We start from the raw sequence: 17230 nt of genomic DNA on the forward strand, positions 1-17230 counted from the left end.
TTGGCGCAGGCTTCTGTTATAGCCCAGCACTAACACACCTGATTCTACTTATCCAGGTCTTAATTGAAGACCATGATTAGTTCATTAGTTGAATCATGTGTCATGGTGTTGGGCTAAAACAAAAACCTGCACCCACACTGGTCCTTTTCAGTTAAGGTTGGATACTGCTATTTTACTTTGAGGAAACTTTGGAAATCATCTGTAGTGCAGAAGTGATTTGACAAGTTTTATTTTTGGTTAAACCTAAATAACAAAAATGGGGGGATAAACAGACAGAGTGATAAAAGAGAGCAGTGACTCAAAAGAGAAAGGGTTTTGAAATAAATACTTCATAGGCCAAGACCTGTATTCAATGATCATTTGTCCTTAACATTTCAAATGGAATGGTTAATATTTTTCTATTCAAATGCAAGGTTTGTCATGTTCTTTTTGGTGATTGGGGAACTTACCAAATTATATGTGAAGAAAATTAAGACTAATGCTTGCATTTATTTGTAAGCCAAATATAAGGACACATTGATTGATTGAATCCAGGCCCATAACTCCACAGGCCTGGTTTGCCTCTGAAGGTAAAATACTGTTTGTGAACCATTGGATCCAGCCTTTGCCTGAAGTCAAATGTACATTCTCAACTGGAGGGAAGTTGATCTTGGAGATTTGACTATAAGTCATGTGACAGGAGGTAGGGGAGCTCAATTGCCACACTTAAAGTTGTACTGAAAGGTCTGCTTTTTTATTTCAGTTTGAAATTTCCCTAGTTATTAATTAGCTCTTGCTAGTTTTTACATGGAGTTTATAATCTCATAATACTGGCATTTTTGGACTTTTTTTCTGAATGCACATTTTAATGGTATATACTAAAGCAGCCAACAGCCATTTTTGATAGCAGCATTTTGATTTTGATCTCAAATCATAGCATTCATGAAATTTTAGACTACTCTGTGCTGGATGCATTTCTCATAAAGGTGCTTTTAGAATGCACTTCACTAATTTTTCTTAGAAGCCATGTCTAAGCTATGGTCTAATTGTTGAGTGAGATTTTGTATGGGCCCAGGTTCCAGTATAGCAGTTTTACTATAGTATAGTTTTGCCATAACCAGATCTTTGTGTTTCCAGCGCACAGTGTCTCAGCTCTCACTGGCTGCCGTTAATGCCGTCTCTCACTTTCCCAGGACGTCACGACGGCGAGAAACGAGAGCGCATTCCAAGATGTTTACTCTCAAAGCAGATATGTGACACAGGGCCCAGAAAGCAACGCACAAGGGTGCAGTCAGGAGCACTGTAAACGCATGCCAGCGTGCGTTGTGTTTTTAAGAGTTCCATGTGCGGCGTTTTAATGCAGCCCCTTTACGTCCAGGGATGGTTTACAGGACGGAGAGGAAAGCGGGCATTAATCTCTTTGTGTCTTGTACCGCGTATGATTCATGCGGGCGACGGTGACGGCTTCATTGGAGTGCCTCTTGCCGGGAATGATACTTTTTACAGGCCTGTACGGCCCTGCCGGGGTTATTTCTGTTGTCGTTCGCGAAAGCTTGTATCTGGACTTTTATAGAGGTATTTATCTGCCGTGGTTAAAGCTTGCCCCCCGAGCCTCCTTCAGCCCTGTATCTTTCCCTAGCGGGTGTGGGTGTTGGCCCTGAGTCTCGCCCTTCGTCTCTGTGTTTACCGTGTCGGAAAAGGTGGAGAGTATACGGATTGTTCCAGATTCCAGCAAAACTTAAAGGAAGATTCAGCAGCTGGGTTGTGATTCTTGAAGGGGGAGAAATGTTCTTAACGTTTCTATTAAATGACGGCGTGCTCGTTCAAAACAACTGTGGTGCTTTATTCACTTTTCAGAGAAAGCAGCGAATGCTCATTTCAAGGAAGGAAAGTAATGGGTACATCTAAAAGGAATCTCACGCCTGGCATAAAGATAAGATCCTGGTATTGTTTAGGTCCCATTATCAAAATGTTGATTGACGTAATTCACGTTGCAGACATGGATGCTGACAAAAAAGGAGACAAAAAAAAAACTAAAAAATCTCACTGATCCACATACTGGAGAAATTGAGCTACGGCATGAAAGAGATCAATGTGCATGTTTTCAAAGTACAGGCCTCAGAAGTAGGAGGACTGCGAGGGACGGATCCCATGTCGTCGCTTGATTCCGATTCATAGATATCGCAACCTTTACAGTATTAAGGTCTTACGGGAAATGCACAGAGGATTTGCGCCTGACCCAATGCACGGCATCGGTATGTGCGTGAGAACGGCTGCGATTGTCGCATCCCCCCGCCTGCCTGCGAGGGTTTGTTTGAGAGGGCGGGTGCCTGGGAGGCAGGCAGAGGGGAACGTTTCCCGTCGTCCAGCTGCTGAAAGCCCGCGCCCAACCCCCCCCCCCCCCCCCCTGCTGGCCTGCCGTCATCGTCTGACAGAGGAACGGGAGGGGCCAGGTGCTCCACGTGGCCCGCACCAGTAAAATAACACTTAGCCCTGCCAATACGCGCTCAAACTCACTGCCACTTAATCCAGCCCATCAGCTCAAGTACCCAGCAAATCCCATTAGGAGAAGCTCCATCAGGAGAGAGACAAAGATCGGCCTCTTCATATTAGCTTACACATCTCATTATGTCAGCTCGGCATGTCGGAGGCGCCCCCTGTGCGGGGGGGACGGGGGGACGGGGGCGGGGGGACGTGGGGGGGGGGGCGCACTGGCACGGGGCCAGCTGGCGGAGTGCCAGCATGACCAGGCGCTGCGGCGTTCTCTAATTAACTCCCCGCTCCCTCGCCGCCCGCGAGGTCCTCCGCGCCGGTACAGATCCGTCCGCGGCGTCGCCTCCCAGGAGTCGGGCGGCTCCGCCCGGCTCGCCGCGCCACACACGATGACTCAGGGCTGGGACGGGAGGTCCGTTTGATTAATTCTCCTGTCAGGGATCCCCCCCCCCTCCGTTCTGCACTGTACCGATGGAGAGAAAAGTGTTCCACCACAACTCTCTTGCGCCGACGGTCTCGTGCTCTGAAAGATGCTGTTTGGGGTGAAGGTGCAACCTAATATGTTTTCTTATTTTTATAAGCGTCTCCTTTTAAAATCACTTATTTCTCTTTTTTTTTTTGCTATTTGGCTAGTCCTTATTTTATAAGCATATGTAGAATATAGGCCTAAGACCAACCGGGCTTCAGTTACTTAGGCGGAAGGAATACCTAAACAAATATGGCAATGGAAACAAATTGAAAATAGTAATAGTAGTAGTAGTAGATGTTACGGTAACAATATCATGTCACTTACCATGCACTAGTGCAGTTGTGGTGATAAAACAATATAGACAGCAATACTGAAAAATTTTGTAAGTCAGAAGACTGTTGAGGAGTGTACCAGTAACAGATAAACTCTTAAGTGAGTAGGGTAGAAATTAATTACAGAGGAATCTACTGAGATTTGCTGCCATTGCCTTAAGCATAAAATTGCACAAGCTTATAAATAAACTGCCGATCTTCATGTCAAACGATTGCACTGGAACTCACGATCGTAAGGACTGCAAAAATAAGCAGCTGGACTTATACACCAGAGGTCGGAATGGTGGTGACAGTCTGGATAGAAACGATTTTCCTGTTCGGAGTTAACAGCCTGTCCCCCGGTGACCACCCCTTTGTTACTTTGATGGTCCCTGGCACCCGGTGGACCGTCTGAACTCAGGGAAGAATCCTGCCACTGCGCAGGTTATATTTCTTCATTTGTTTTCGTCTTACCAACAGAAAAAAAAGGTATTCTGTTAGAAAGGAATGCTGCTTGTCAAGATTGTGAGAAATGCTACAACAAAGGAGCAATGAGAACAAGCAAGGAAAACAAATTAGCAGTGTTTCAATCATACAGTACAACTATAAATAAATATTTGTAATAGTATTTTTGGGTATAACAATTGTGTGTGTACAAATACATATTGAGAAACATCCCTATCAGAAGCCAGGTAGTGTTAGATATTCTGAGCGTATGCATTTTTGAATTGCTATTGTTATTCTGATCTTGTTTTAGATTTGACAAAGTTCTGTCAAATCTGTCAGTCTAACTGATGAGCAATCATTATGATTCAATTTACTTTTTCTTTATCACATTAGTGTGGTAGATCTGCCTTTGTGAGTCATTGTAGTTAAAAAATATTATAGCTAAGACCCATCGCTGTATTATATTGATTAATAACTTCATTTGAAAAGGCACAAACCTGGACAGAATTAGATAAACTTAAACCACCTTGATGATTCATACCCACATTGGCTATTTTTTATCTTGACTATTCTCACTGTGCAGGGAAAGCCTTTCTGTTTACTACTACCAGATGCTAAATTGATCTGCATTTCGCTTTCACCATTTTACAAGTTTGAAAATATAAGCTTGAGATTTGCGATACATTCCTCTTGGAAACCACATAAACGAGTGCGTATATTTATTAATTTTTTATTATTGAATTAATATGATTGTAAAGAGCTCCCTCTGCTGAATTCCTGGAAGAAGCAGCTCTTTTTCACAGTGGGTTGGAGAGGAGAGAGACGGAGCTTAACTCTCATCGATCAACACGGATGCTGCTCTCTCGAAGGTTTCTCACAGGGATTCGTGTTACAACCTCTTCTCACTCAAACTTCTACTTTTCACCTATTACTTAACATGACTGAGAAAAATAAGGGATGTGTTAGCTATTGGCGCTTTGTCCAATAGTGCTTTTTGGAATTGAGCTATAGGTTAGCGATGAAGCTTTGAGCCAATTCTACATCCAAACTTTCGGAGTACAGAACGCTGTCAGATATTAGCATGATAATTGAATGTGGAAGTAGGGGATTTTGTCCCAGAAACCAAGTGAGGTCAAGTAATTATTTTCATGTGCTTTCTATTACTTGAATGTGCACACACACACACAGAGGGGTGGTGAGTACTGCTGGAGGGGACCTGGGGATGATTTAGTCTTCCTAGGCTGAAACTCTTTTGACACATTCAGTCTAATACAAGGCTCACGTTCCCTCTTTCTCTATCTGATCCACGCTCCTCGTCATATCCAAATTCTAAAGTCTGCACATGCAAGACAAGTATGTCTGAGAAATTAAATCGGTATGAAAATAAACAATAAATCTTAATCGGTGTTGCAGCATTTCAGGGTTCATTTTGGTTTAGAGTAAAACAAATGGTGGAACACTGTGACATTAGACAAGTCACAGTGTGACTTGTCTAATGGAGAGATTCATGTGCCTGCATCTCAAATAGGAAGCAGCGTCCTACTAGTTCTCCAGATACTGTAGATCGACGCGCGGTCGCGCGTTCTGGGGACGTCGGCCTGGCGCGTTTACCGTTCGCGCTCGTCCGCGGTCTGCGGCTAACCTCTCGGAGCGACGCGCAGCGGATGTGCCGAGCGGAAGAGACAGCCGCGCGTTCGCGTCGGAGCGCTTCGCTTTTAATGACGCTTCGGGCAACCGGAGGATTTACACCTGGAGCGTAGCGCAGAGTAATGTGATGAATGTGCCGGTTTCCTGTGTTTAATTTTCCCTGTTGAAGGAGAGGAGAGCCATGTAATGAATTTTCCACTGGTTAATATTTAATGTGGTTGTGGACATTGCGGTGTAAGGTATTGTGACATATGGGCAGGGAGCTAGTCCTCTAATTACTCTTCTATTAGCTCTCCAGGCCTCCTGATGGGCTTCCCGACCAACTCAAGTGTCACTGTTACATCACTTCCTGTCCTAATTAAGTCATGATTCAATGGGGGAGGTATCTGGTGCTTGATGAAATATGTATCTCAAAAAGTGAATTTCTTTCACGTTGAATGAGATACTGTTTCCGTTCACAGTAACTTGCCACCATAATGAACGTGAGAAAGCTTTGTCCACAGAAGGTATGTACAGAACCCATTAACCCTTTGAAAATCAAAACAGGCAAAACCAGTTAAGGGATGAAAAGGCCAGTCATCGGAAGCTCTCTAGTGCTTCATCTTGTGTGGACAAAACCTCTCCAGCCTATTTATTTGCCCTTGCATTATTGCATCCTAATGAAGGTTCCCAAATATAGCTATGAAGAACTGATAAGAGCCCCCTCGGTGTTTGCAATGTTTAACTGCTGAACAAACGTTAGCTGCTGATCGCTAGCAATAAATGGTGAGAAAATGAATACAAGTCAAGGATTAAGGTAAAGGGCCAAGCATGATTTAATCCAGTCTTATGTGTATATAATTGATGGAAATCTACACACAAAAAAGCACTTAAAATGTAAGTCGGTAGATTTCAGTTACTAAGTGGCAGTGCAGTGTAGAGACATATTGTTTCACCAAGCAATTACATGACAGATTTTCTTTTTTTGCAATTTATACTAATGCACATCAGTCACTTTCCCCGAGACACGTGCTTTTCCCGCCCGTTGGAGCGCCCGATATCTTTAGGATTGGTGACAGCTAATACACTCCTGAATGATCGGTTATGATCTCTTGGGTCTCATTTCTCTCGCACCACTGTTTCCAAAGGTCACCTCTATGCATTTTCCTGTATTGATCAGATCATCTGTTAACATGGCTTGTGACTTATTGGAAGTGAGCGTTGGCTAAAGTATTGCCATCAGAAGTGCAGTCCTCTCAGCCAGCAAGAGCACAGGCTCCAACTGAAAGGTCTTTGAACCAAAACATCGACTTAATAAAAGCAGAGATCAAAAAAAAAAATGTGTGGGAATAAGTTGTTTATTTTGAAGACTCTCTTGATCATGGTCTTTGGACTTGAAAGCAGAGGTCATAAAAATGTATGCAGGAATAAGCTGTTTATTTTGAATCATATTGCAAAAGAAGCTTTATATATTTATTTATAATATTATACAGAAACATTTCTAATTTCCCTTCTGAGGTGTTAAGATGACCCCTTCACAGTTATGGTACAGTAACGATTGAAATAAAGTTTATTTAGACCGACAGTGACTCTATTTGAGTTAAAATGATCTCTAAGAGATGATTTTACACAGAAAATTCTCTTTTTGAGGTTTATGTATTGACAGCATGTGCATGTAGTGAATTTCACATTGTGAAGTCCAGCCCTTTAGCGTACGCATACGTACAGATCAATGCGTGCAGTTTATCACTTTTATAATGTAGTCTCTCATTTCCAGCACGTTTGTGCCATGTTGTGTGAAGCATTTGTAGGTCCAAATATTTGTTTGTTTGTTTGGTGCGGTCCCTAAGCCTCAGTTTGAAGTGCCAGTCTGAGCAGGAAAGGCCAAACTCCGGCGGTCGTTGGGGGTAGACGCACGGCTGTCTCCTGTTTATCACCCCCCTCCTGTGAAGATCTTTAAAGCCTCTCCCTGTCTTGGAAAACCCAGGGCGCTCGGTGGATAAAACTCATTTTTTCCTGAGATTGTTCCTTCGCCAGGGTGGCATTGCCTCTCTTTGTGTGGGCTGGAGATGTGCCCTTGAGCCCCGTTTCCTGATACGCTCGCACTCCACCTGACGTCTTAGGAAAGACTGAGGTCACGAGGGTTGGGGGGTTGCAGGGATTCGAGAAAAGGCTGAAGAAATTGGCACCCCTGACATCACGGACCTTTTGATCCAGTTGTCTTCTGCTGTAGCTCTTTTAGTACCAAAACGGCTACACAGTGTGTCTTGCTACTTGTATATACAGTATTAAACTTAATTGATCTTTATAAACTGCATCTGCGGTTTCTCAGTTTTGTGAATAAGAATGATTAAAAAAAATTCTCCATTATTATTTTTTATTGCTGTAACTAAGCCCCATCCTGGATCACCTGGTTCAAATATAGTGGCTGTGTATACATGGATGTATTGTTTTATTATCTTTGATTTTCCATTTTCTCAGTTACCTTTTTAATTTTTAGAACATTCCAGCTATTTTATTGCTGATTTGATGCAGCATATGTTTTGAATATGTACATTTGAGTTTTTACTACCTGGGGGTTTTATTTTTTTATTGTTTTTTATTTATTTTATTTATTATTTAAAAATGTAAACTTATGTTTATCTTTGTTTTCTTTCAGTTGTATGAGCTGGATGACGATGAGAAGCGGAAGGAGTTCCTCGACGACCTCTTCAGTTTTATGCAGAAGAGAGGTGAGTGCTCTTGAGAATTACATTATTATTTTTTATCATAATTTGTATTAATTTCAGTAGTAGTGGTAGTAGTAGTTGTAGTATTTATATATTTAATGTATTTATTTTGTTAAGCAGATTTATCTACTGTGAGTAGTTTAAGTACAGTGCTACTTAAACACACTATTCTATTATCTATTATCTATCTACTTCTATTTGAGACAATCATGGGGCACATCATACGGATGATGAAACAAAAGCACACACAAATTCACACAGGAGTCCTGGGAACTGGTCTTTTGTACAAACACTGATATAGCATTTCATAAACCTAGCTCAACTCGTCTAACCGAGCCGTTTTATGGTGGTTGTTCTGGAAAGTTCTGAGCGTACTGGCGTGCAGTCGGCCTGGAGCGGCCCCGGTGCGGTCCGTCCGTCCGTTGCGAGGGCTTCCCATAAACACGCGCTATCCGAACAAGGAGCCCGCTGTTTGTTTTACAATCGCCCAGAGGATCCGCAAAAACAGCACAGAAGGGGCCGACCTCGCCAAAGAGGCAAAGGCAACATCCTGGAATTATGTGGCCCTGGCATAACGTAATCAGCCCTCAGCTTTATTGCGCATTCATCGGGACCCTCGCACCGTTTTCCCACAGCAGCCTGCCGTCGGCGCGAGGGCCTGGGCCTTTATTGGGGAAATGGATCGGATTGGAGGCCTTGCATAATATGAGGAAGTTGGCAACCCTAAAGAAGAAAGGGACACAATGATGGAACTATTTTGAGAAAACAGGACTTACGTGGAATGTTTTTGTAGCACGTTTTTTTTTTTTTTTTCTTCTTTTTTTTGGGTCACCTTCCTTTTTTTGCCAGAATTGGAGCTCACAGCTGTGTTTTTAGCTGAGTAGTTTGGCTTTGGTGTTTGCAATGGCCCAGTCTTGCTGTTGATTTGTGTGCCCAGTGCTTCCGATCCAGCTCCTCTGTTGTTTGCTCCCGTTCCCGTAGATAAACCCTCCAAAAAAATGTCAACACGTCACCACTTATTCATTGTTTTACAAAAGCTTTTTCGTTATAACTACGCTTTACATTTATAGTAAATATAAATGTAATGTTACATTGTTCTGACACTTGAAAGAATTGCTTTGAACCGGCAGTGCTTACATTTTCTATTTGAATTAATTTAATTAGGAAACCTGATTTTATTAATATGAAATCAATACACGACATTCGCCTAACAGTGCGTTTCTGTACTGCTGCTTTTACCTGGGCATTGTCATGACCTTAAAATGACATTAAAAGCTCGGTAAATGTGTAAAGTATGAAAGACGACACAATTTTTGCCCGTGACTTTCATTCCAAAGGAGGCTGTTTTCCCCCCGGGGTATCCGGGGGTGAAATTAAGTCCTTTAATTCCGTAGGGAAACAAACAAAAACAGCCCAAATTTAACTGTGAGCCCGACGTGCGATCAGTGCTGTTTTAATTGCAGTTTTCTCGTAATTTCCCTCACTTGTTCGAGTACAAAAGAAGAGGTCAATTTTCTCTAAAGAGAAATGTAATAAGTTTGCTTTTGTCGGTGTAAAACCAAAGGGCACATGTACAATGTCACAGCTGGAATTTAAATCGATGCGCTCAGCGCCTGTAAATCAATCCCAACTTACTGACAAACTCGGTAAAAATTTGAATGAAGGGAGTATTAGTTCAGACATGCAGGCCTTTTCTAGACTGCTGCACATACATCTTAGAAGAGGGCTTGCTCAATAACAGGGGGAATTAATCACTTCTCTCGAACAAAAGTGCGGCAAATTCCTTGTCTTAGAGGGGCGGGAGGCGAGGGGGGGGAACTTGAGTCTTAATCCATTAATGGACGTCGGTGGCTTGGGGAGCCGGCAACTTTTCCCCACAGGCCTGAATCACACCTCTGTGTACGGCGACAGTCGATGAAATAATGAGTGCAACACGGAAAAACGTTTGTCATGGAGTCGTTCACAAAAAACTTGGGTCTGAGTGAAAAACAGTATTATTTGAATTACGCCCGTGTAAATTTCTCATTAGCTTCCAGTGGACATGTTACTTTTTTTGGTGACTGAATTGGTGACCTATGACTATTATGCTTTTACGTTTTATTCAATCCAGTTATGTTTTTTTTTATAGAAAAGGAGAGGACAGAATGGTAAAAGCTTCATTATTACCATTTTATTTCACAGTGCATTCATGCAGAATTAATTAATACACAGTGTAGAATTCCTTTATCATTGAGGTATTTTTTTAATTAATTTTTTAATGATTAGTTATTGAAGACTGGCACACAACTGGCCAATGTTCAATAGCAGAACCTTTTTTTACAGCTGGTCTCTTGGGAGTGGGATGGTATGGATCGCTGTTGTTTTTCAGTCTGCAACCGCTCTCTCGCTGGGGCCTAGCGACAGTCAGCTGAGCTGGTTTTATCGCCCGACATCTGCGCTCTGTCTCCTCGATAAAGTTAATCGGAGATGGCGGCTGGAGCTTCGCGATCGACGCTTCTTGAAAACGTCAGTTTCATTACGACAGCCAATAACCCGCCGGTGAAGCACGCCGTTCCCTTCGAACCCGCGCTTTAAATCCCCTCCCGTCCTAGGTGATGTCGGCCTTTAATATTTGCAATCCGCGGGCGGCTAAAGTCGAAGAAGGTTAAAGGCGGCACGTTCGCCTCTTGCGCAGGGGACACCTGGCCGATCTGTCGCGTCTTGTGATTTGATGACAGAAGTGCAGCGCACTTGTTGTCAACAGCATTGCCGCTTCCCTATTGGCTAATCCAACCAAAACAGCCTGTGGTGAGTCACTTCCTTGTCAGATGCCAGTGAGTGACACAACATTGAAGATATGCAAATTCACAGGATTGGAAGCAGTCTTGCAACACAACTACCTATACAGCTCATGTTTTCTCTCACTCATGCTAGCGAGCATTATTCAATTCTCTTCAGCGCCCATAAAAGGCATGAGCGTCAATTGCAACTTGCGTGATAGGATGTCTACTCATTTTCATTTTTCAGGATGCTTCATACTGTCGTCATAATCCCCCAAAACCTTTTTTTTCATATCATGTTCACAAAGTGCAGCGAGTCTCGAAAGAGGAAAAAAAAGAAACTATAGCATTGCCCTGTAAGAATGCTAATGGTACACAGTTGTGCAGGGGGACTTCAAAGCCCGCATCACTAGAATTCCATTAGCCCATACTTGCACCAACACGTAACTCCGGCGCGTAGACTCTCTTTATCCCGCCAGCATTTCAGAAATATTAGCACACATGTGTGAAGGGTACCAAACCCCGGGATAACCGTTTGACCACCCCTTTATCAGTTCTTTTTTTTCCTCCCCTTCTTTTCAGAGGCTTGTCATTCTACTGGAATAACATTTCTGGAGTAAACCTTGCAGCTTTTACAGCTGATATGCAGGCTGATATGCAGTATCTGCCTCTTGATCTCGGTTAGCCTCTTACCATAGGGTAAAAAGGGCAGGCTCCACTGCGCTAGTAAAAAGGAGAGAGTTGATTTGTCTCTCTCGCTCTCTCTCTCTCTCTCTCTCTCTCCCATTCCCCCAACCCCTGGTCTTACGTCCAGTGTGGAAAAAAGCCATTGCCTACCACCTACCAAGTAACTGAAACAATCCGAGGTGGTCTGCTATCGAAAAATAATGACCTACATGGATGCATAACCCCCCCCCACCCCCTTTTGCTTCACGTCAGCCAGTTCTTCGCATGCATGTCATTATTTTTCAATAGCAAACCACGATGTCATGGATTATCCCTTAATTTGGCAACAGACAATCAACCTGGTGGCAGAGCCGAACTGAATTTGAACTCTCACAACATCCTTGTTTTTTTTTTCTCTAGTGAACTGGAATCTTGCTGTATTGAAGAAGAAATAACGACATTTTTACGTTTCTCTGGTTTTGAAATTCTATCATGAGCAAAAGGCCATTCTGTATTGATAATAAGACATTAATAATGAATAGAAGACCCAAAGGACCCAAATTGTTTATGAAAGGACGTGTGCAGAGTAACTCTCAGAATTGTTTTGGTTTCTTCTCCTACATTTGTGAGAGGGGGGTACAGGAGTAGAACATGGCAGCTGGTCTTCTTCCTGAATGTTGTCTTTGTCACATTCTTCACATGTGATGTAACTCTCTCAGGGCCCGTGTTGCCGTAAGTAAATCTGCAGGGTCCGCTCTAATTGGAAGATTCATTTCAGCAATGGCTGACTCTTAATGGTGCAATACATTTGCCATGTGCGGCCATTGGTACGATGCTGTTAATGGTTGTTAGTGGAATGTTTTAGTTGAACTTTTAAACATGCAAAGCCACTTTTCAAATGTTCTTGTTGTACAGTTCTACATAAACCTAACTTTATCATCCATTTCACTAGCAAACCAGAAAGTAATGATAGCACTAATAGCATGTCGCAATTGAAGTTTTGGGACAACTGATAAAGATCATAGCTACTGCAATATATTGATTAAATGCTATTTTTCTGTAAATGTTACCTCACATTTCAGATAATACTTGAAAGTTGCAGTGCAGAAGAATATAGAGATATTGTGAAGGGTTTTTTGCTACCATTTGCACTGCAGTTAATGAGTTTATTAATGGGAATTAAATAAATAAAACACTGCACTAAATTAAAATATAAAATGAATACATTTACAAAGAGACATTTACTTTTTCCCTGCCCAAACAAACAAAAGGGTTGATTTCTTTCCCTGTAGCTTTCCAGAGAATGGAAAAAGTATGAAATGTCCAGTTGTTATTTTAGTAGTGGTCTAAAATAGGCTGACCTTTACTTCTTTTTTACAGTAGCCCATGCTAAGTTGGTCTAAATTCAGCTATATGAAGCAGCTATATGAGCCAATGAGGTCACTGATCAGTGACACCTCCCTGGATTTTATTTATACCCAGAGACAGTGTGCGTTCCAGCAGAATTTGAGACTTAACTTGATGTTTGAGAAGTTGTTCAACTTCTTACTCTATATAAATCATGTTTGTTTCCTACCATGCATAGGTACACATATCCACATATCATAGAATATGGCAAAGTAGACATGTTATCATAAATTAAGATATTAATAACATATTAAAAAGCTTCAATAAGCAGTGCAGGCACCTTAAGGCTGGTCAGAAATATGCTGTAGTGTTTAAGCAGCTAGGCTGTGGTTGTGTGTCCTTATGCAAGATAGTTATCCTACATTACATCTGCAAATGTAATAGACCTAGCTGTGCAAATGTAAAAGTCAGATGTGAACTATATGCCAAAACAGGAAACATAATAAGAATAATTGTTTTCTTTTTCAAGCAGTCGTTATTGTTTCTGCTTGGCGTATGTTTGATTTTAAAACATTCTGAAGTAGCTTAATTATCTTCTGACCAAGGAATAACTGAGTCCTAGCATGTTTTGTTATTCTTTTCTTGTGCATATCCAGGCCAGCCTAAATGATTATTTAGAAACCACTTGTCTTAATTAGTATTATTAGTTGTATGAGGTTTTAACTCACCCAGTGAAATCCAGTATCACAATATACAGAGCAAAACGACAGTTACTGTTGCCAGGCAGCCAGTGTGAAATGTGTTAGCTCGGTGTGAAAAGTGGCAGTTGCATAAAACATCAGTGAAATGTAATATTACAGGTTAAAGGGTAAAAATAAAATGAATTTAATAGGCCCAATACAGTCGCAAGAGGGATAAATTCACGGATGGCAGTTTTATTGGCATGTTTTTTTTTTTCTCGTCTTTTGTGACTGCTCTCTCACGTGCGTTCAAAAACAATGCGTCCGTGGCTCTGACTCCCCTCTGCCACAGGGAGGTTATGCAGAGTACATTAATTAGAGGACTTAATGTGTGTCTGGATTAACAAACACACTATTGAATGGCACATCAACCCCGGCCAGAGGTTAATGTTTTGCTAATTAACGGAGGGAAAAGCTCTTACCTTGTCCTATTTAACAGGGAAGTGCGGAACATTAATGCTCGGCATTCAGTAAGCAGTTTTATTGCGAGCCGACGGCGTCGAACATGCGTTACAGATTAAATGAGTTAACCGAAAAGGCCAGATGGAACACCATTATAAATGGAATGTTAAATTGTTAAAAAATGTGAACATTAACCATGTACGGATCACATGCAAACCATTCCACAAGTAGCTTCAAGACCTAAGTGTTATTTTAATGTTGGTGACTTTTTTGCGCATTCTAGTTCAAGGGCCCTTTTGGAAACAGAATATACTGAAAATATATTGAAATAAAAAGCATTTTAAAAAATTAATTACTGTGAATAATATTACTTTTTTATTATTATTTAAATCAACATGGAAATGGTCTTTCAGTAGAACCACCTCTGGGACGGAAATAAGAGTAAGCATGTTTCACGTCATTACTTTAATCATTTCATCTAGTTTCAGATGTTATAATAGTTTTTTTTTAAGAGAATATATCTGACATATCCATCTGTTGATGTGTATGTTTAAAGCAAAGACTTCAGGTAACTGACTGACATGAAAGATAAAGCAGATTACAGTGTTTTAGAGTGTTTCCTTTTCTCCTCTGCTCTCGTAGGCAGTTCTCCCGTGGGTCACAGGTAGCTTGGCGATAATTCCTGAGTCTAATGCAAATGACGATGTGCAAACAGGCAGAGGGAAATATTCACTCCCTCTTATATCCGAGTGACACATCTAAGTCCCGCTTAATGACAGTAGTCAGCTCTGGCCTGCGGGACCTCAGTCATTAACCGGATAATCCAGACAGAGGGATAACGAGAGGCCAGGAGCTGTCGCTCAATGCAGCCTGGGGGAGGAAGCGCACACACACACACCCGCCCGCGCGCACACACACACACACATGCGCGCACACACACACACACACACACACACACACACGAGCACGCACACACTAGAGGCTCTGTCACGGCCCACCTGAAGACATTAGCTTTCTTTTCCCAAGTGGTGGTGCGACACTGTAAGATTTCCCAGAGAAATGTTTGCACGGTAAGGCTAGTGGCTTGAGGTGTGCATGCGTGCTTGTGTGTGTATGTGTGTTGGGTGGTGATAAGGACTAAACTATGAACTGCCTTTACTCTTGCTCTCAGCTAAAATGTTTTGATTTTATTTAGCCCATCTTCACTAAAAACATTGATGTTTCAGCCCTATTGTCAGACCCTAATAAGGGAAGGGGGTTTGCGCTTCAGATTGATTTATATGGACATGTGTGAGCTACTGTATGTTAACTAGATAACATTGGCGGATGAATTTTGCATCTGATAGCTAGTTTGCATATACCATGTTCAGGATCACAGCTTACATCACTGCAACCACTGGAAAGAAAAGAACTACATTTTCTTCCTTTTTTAGGAAAGTATATTAGTTTGAAGAATTCGTATTTGGAAGCTAATTGCTTGAAAATCTCCAGAAACCTAATCCAAAAAAAAAAAAGCTAATGTAATACCTACCAATTAAAATAGAACCGTTTCCATGCTTACAACTTTTGTTTGTCAAGCCAAAAAGTGTTCAGTCGCCATAGGTACGTTTACCAGTGCTACGCTAATGACAGTAATGCCTACTCGACTTTAATGTGGTTAAAAGGTAAAAGCCAGTTGTAGCGGAGGTTTTAGCCTCTGGTTTTTAGGGCTTCATTCAGCACAGACTAAACACAATAAGACTCCCCCTGATGGCATTAAAGTGCTCTGGCAGTAATTTAAAAATGGTAATTAAAAAGATATACACTTTTTGACAGTTATTCATATGGATGAAGGGGTCTGTGTCTTCATGTCAGGGAGCTATTTTTGTATGACATGTCTGACCATATGTGACCTTTATCGGGATAAAGTTACTGAGAATGTGAGAATGAGTATCGTTCACAAATTACAAATCTCTCTCGCCAGAGTAGGAATATCCAGAAATGCTTCCCCACACACATTTCAACCCATCAACGCACCTTTGTCTCTCTATCAAACATTATGTAGTGGCTTTGTTGTGAATAAAATCAAGTTTTTCATTTTTACGAATGCACAAGTGTTGAAGGTATTGGAGAGAGCGCTTTCTGTCACTCTCACTCTCTTTCTCTCCCTCTTTCTCTCTCTCACACACACACTTGCTCTTGCATTCATATTTACAAAAAAATTATATATGTATATATATATATATATATATATATATATATATATATATATATAATACATTTACTGTATATTGTATATCCTACATTAGCCTATTAACAACAATGGCAGACCATCCTTAAACCCTAAAATCCTCTGTTTTTCAGTGAAAACCCACCATTTCAAACTCTACCTTGGGCCCTGAGACTTCGTCTTTTGCATTTGACTTGCTTTAGGCTGTCTCCCACACAATGGTGTGTGTGTGTGTGCGCGTGTGTGTGTGTGTGTGTATACGCGTGAGTGTGTGTGTTGTGTTACAGGTATTTGTTATCCACCCATCTGTTCATTTAGCATAATTATATTCGCCATAATCGTCTGTCATAAATTTGTGCTAATCTCACTGCGAAGAGAAAAATACTCTAGTAGCTGAAATCTTTTCTTGACCCAAGTTGTATTGCAGAAGATTGTCGCATCTGCCGCATACTACCAGGGTTGTACAGTATAGATCCCCCCATTGTACACCAGCATCGATCGTCTGCATCACAGGTCATTTTCAGCCCTGCAAGAAAGGCTCTAATGAACTAAATCGCATTAATTTTGCTCACCTTAATGGCTGTTAATAAATGCTAGCCTTTCACAGCGGTGGTTGGTGGAACTTGGTCTGTTCCTGTGCGATATTTGCGACAAGAATCACTACGTTAACCAATATGGCCGCGGGGAGTCCATTGAGAGAAAGTATTTTAATTATGGCATCCACTCTCAGGAAAAAGTCTCATGCGGTTTTCCAGTAGGTCACAGAAAATGTTACCTGCACCACATACGGTACGCTCACTGACCTTTTCCACCTTTCATTATTATGATTCAATTAACAAGCCTGAAGGACGCGTTAGTGCACTACAATAGTGTACTACAATCCTTCCCAGAGTAATGCCACCCTTCTCTTTTCCACACGTATGGACTAGTCCTATTCTTCATCAGCTTTAAATAAGTATAATATGATGAAATAATTTTAACTATAACAAACATTTATGTCATATTTATTAGCTTTTAATTAAAATATGTTAAGGAACTACGCCTTGACTACAA

At 41.5% G+C, this 17230-nt stretch overlaps 1 protein-coding gene and 1 long non-coding RNA gene across 3 annotated transcripts in view; both read left to right on the forward strand.

Annotated features, from left to right (window-relative positions):
* The window catches only part of arid3c (AT rich interactive domain 3C (BRIGHT-like)), an 84221-nt gene that overhangs the window by 48137 nt on the left and 18854 nt on the right, over positions 1-17230 (forward strand). For both annotated transcript variants that reach the window (XM_064296713.1, XM_064296714.1), the window contains one exon: positions 7985-8057. In XM_064296713.1, coding sequence (XP_064152783.1) covers positions 7985-8057 — 73 coding nt within the window. The remainder of the gene's footprint in view (positions 1-7984; positions 8058-17230) is intronic.
* Positions 43-1331, forward strand: LOC135264522 (uncharacterized). Its single transcript, XR_010332716.1, has 2 exons — positions 43-682; positions 1173-1331. It is a non-coding gene; the product is annotated as an uncharacterized LOC135264522 (long non-coding RNA).

Source organism: Anguilla rostrata, chromosome 10 (genome assembly GCF_018555375.3).
Source record: "Anguilla rostrata isolate EN2019 chromosome 10, ASM1855537v3, whole genome shotgun sequence".
Taxonomy (NCBI): domain Eukaryota; kingdom Metazoa; phylum Chordata; class Actinopteri; order Anguilliformes; family Anguillidae; genus Anguilla; species Anguilla rostrata.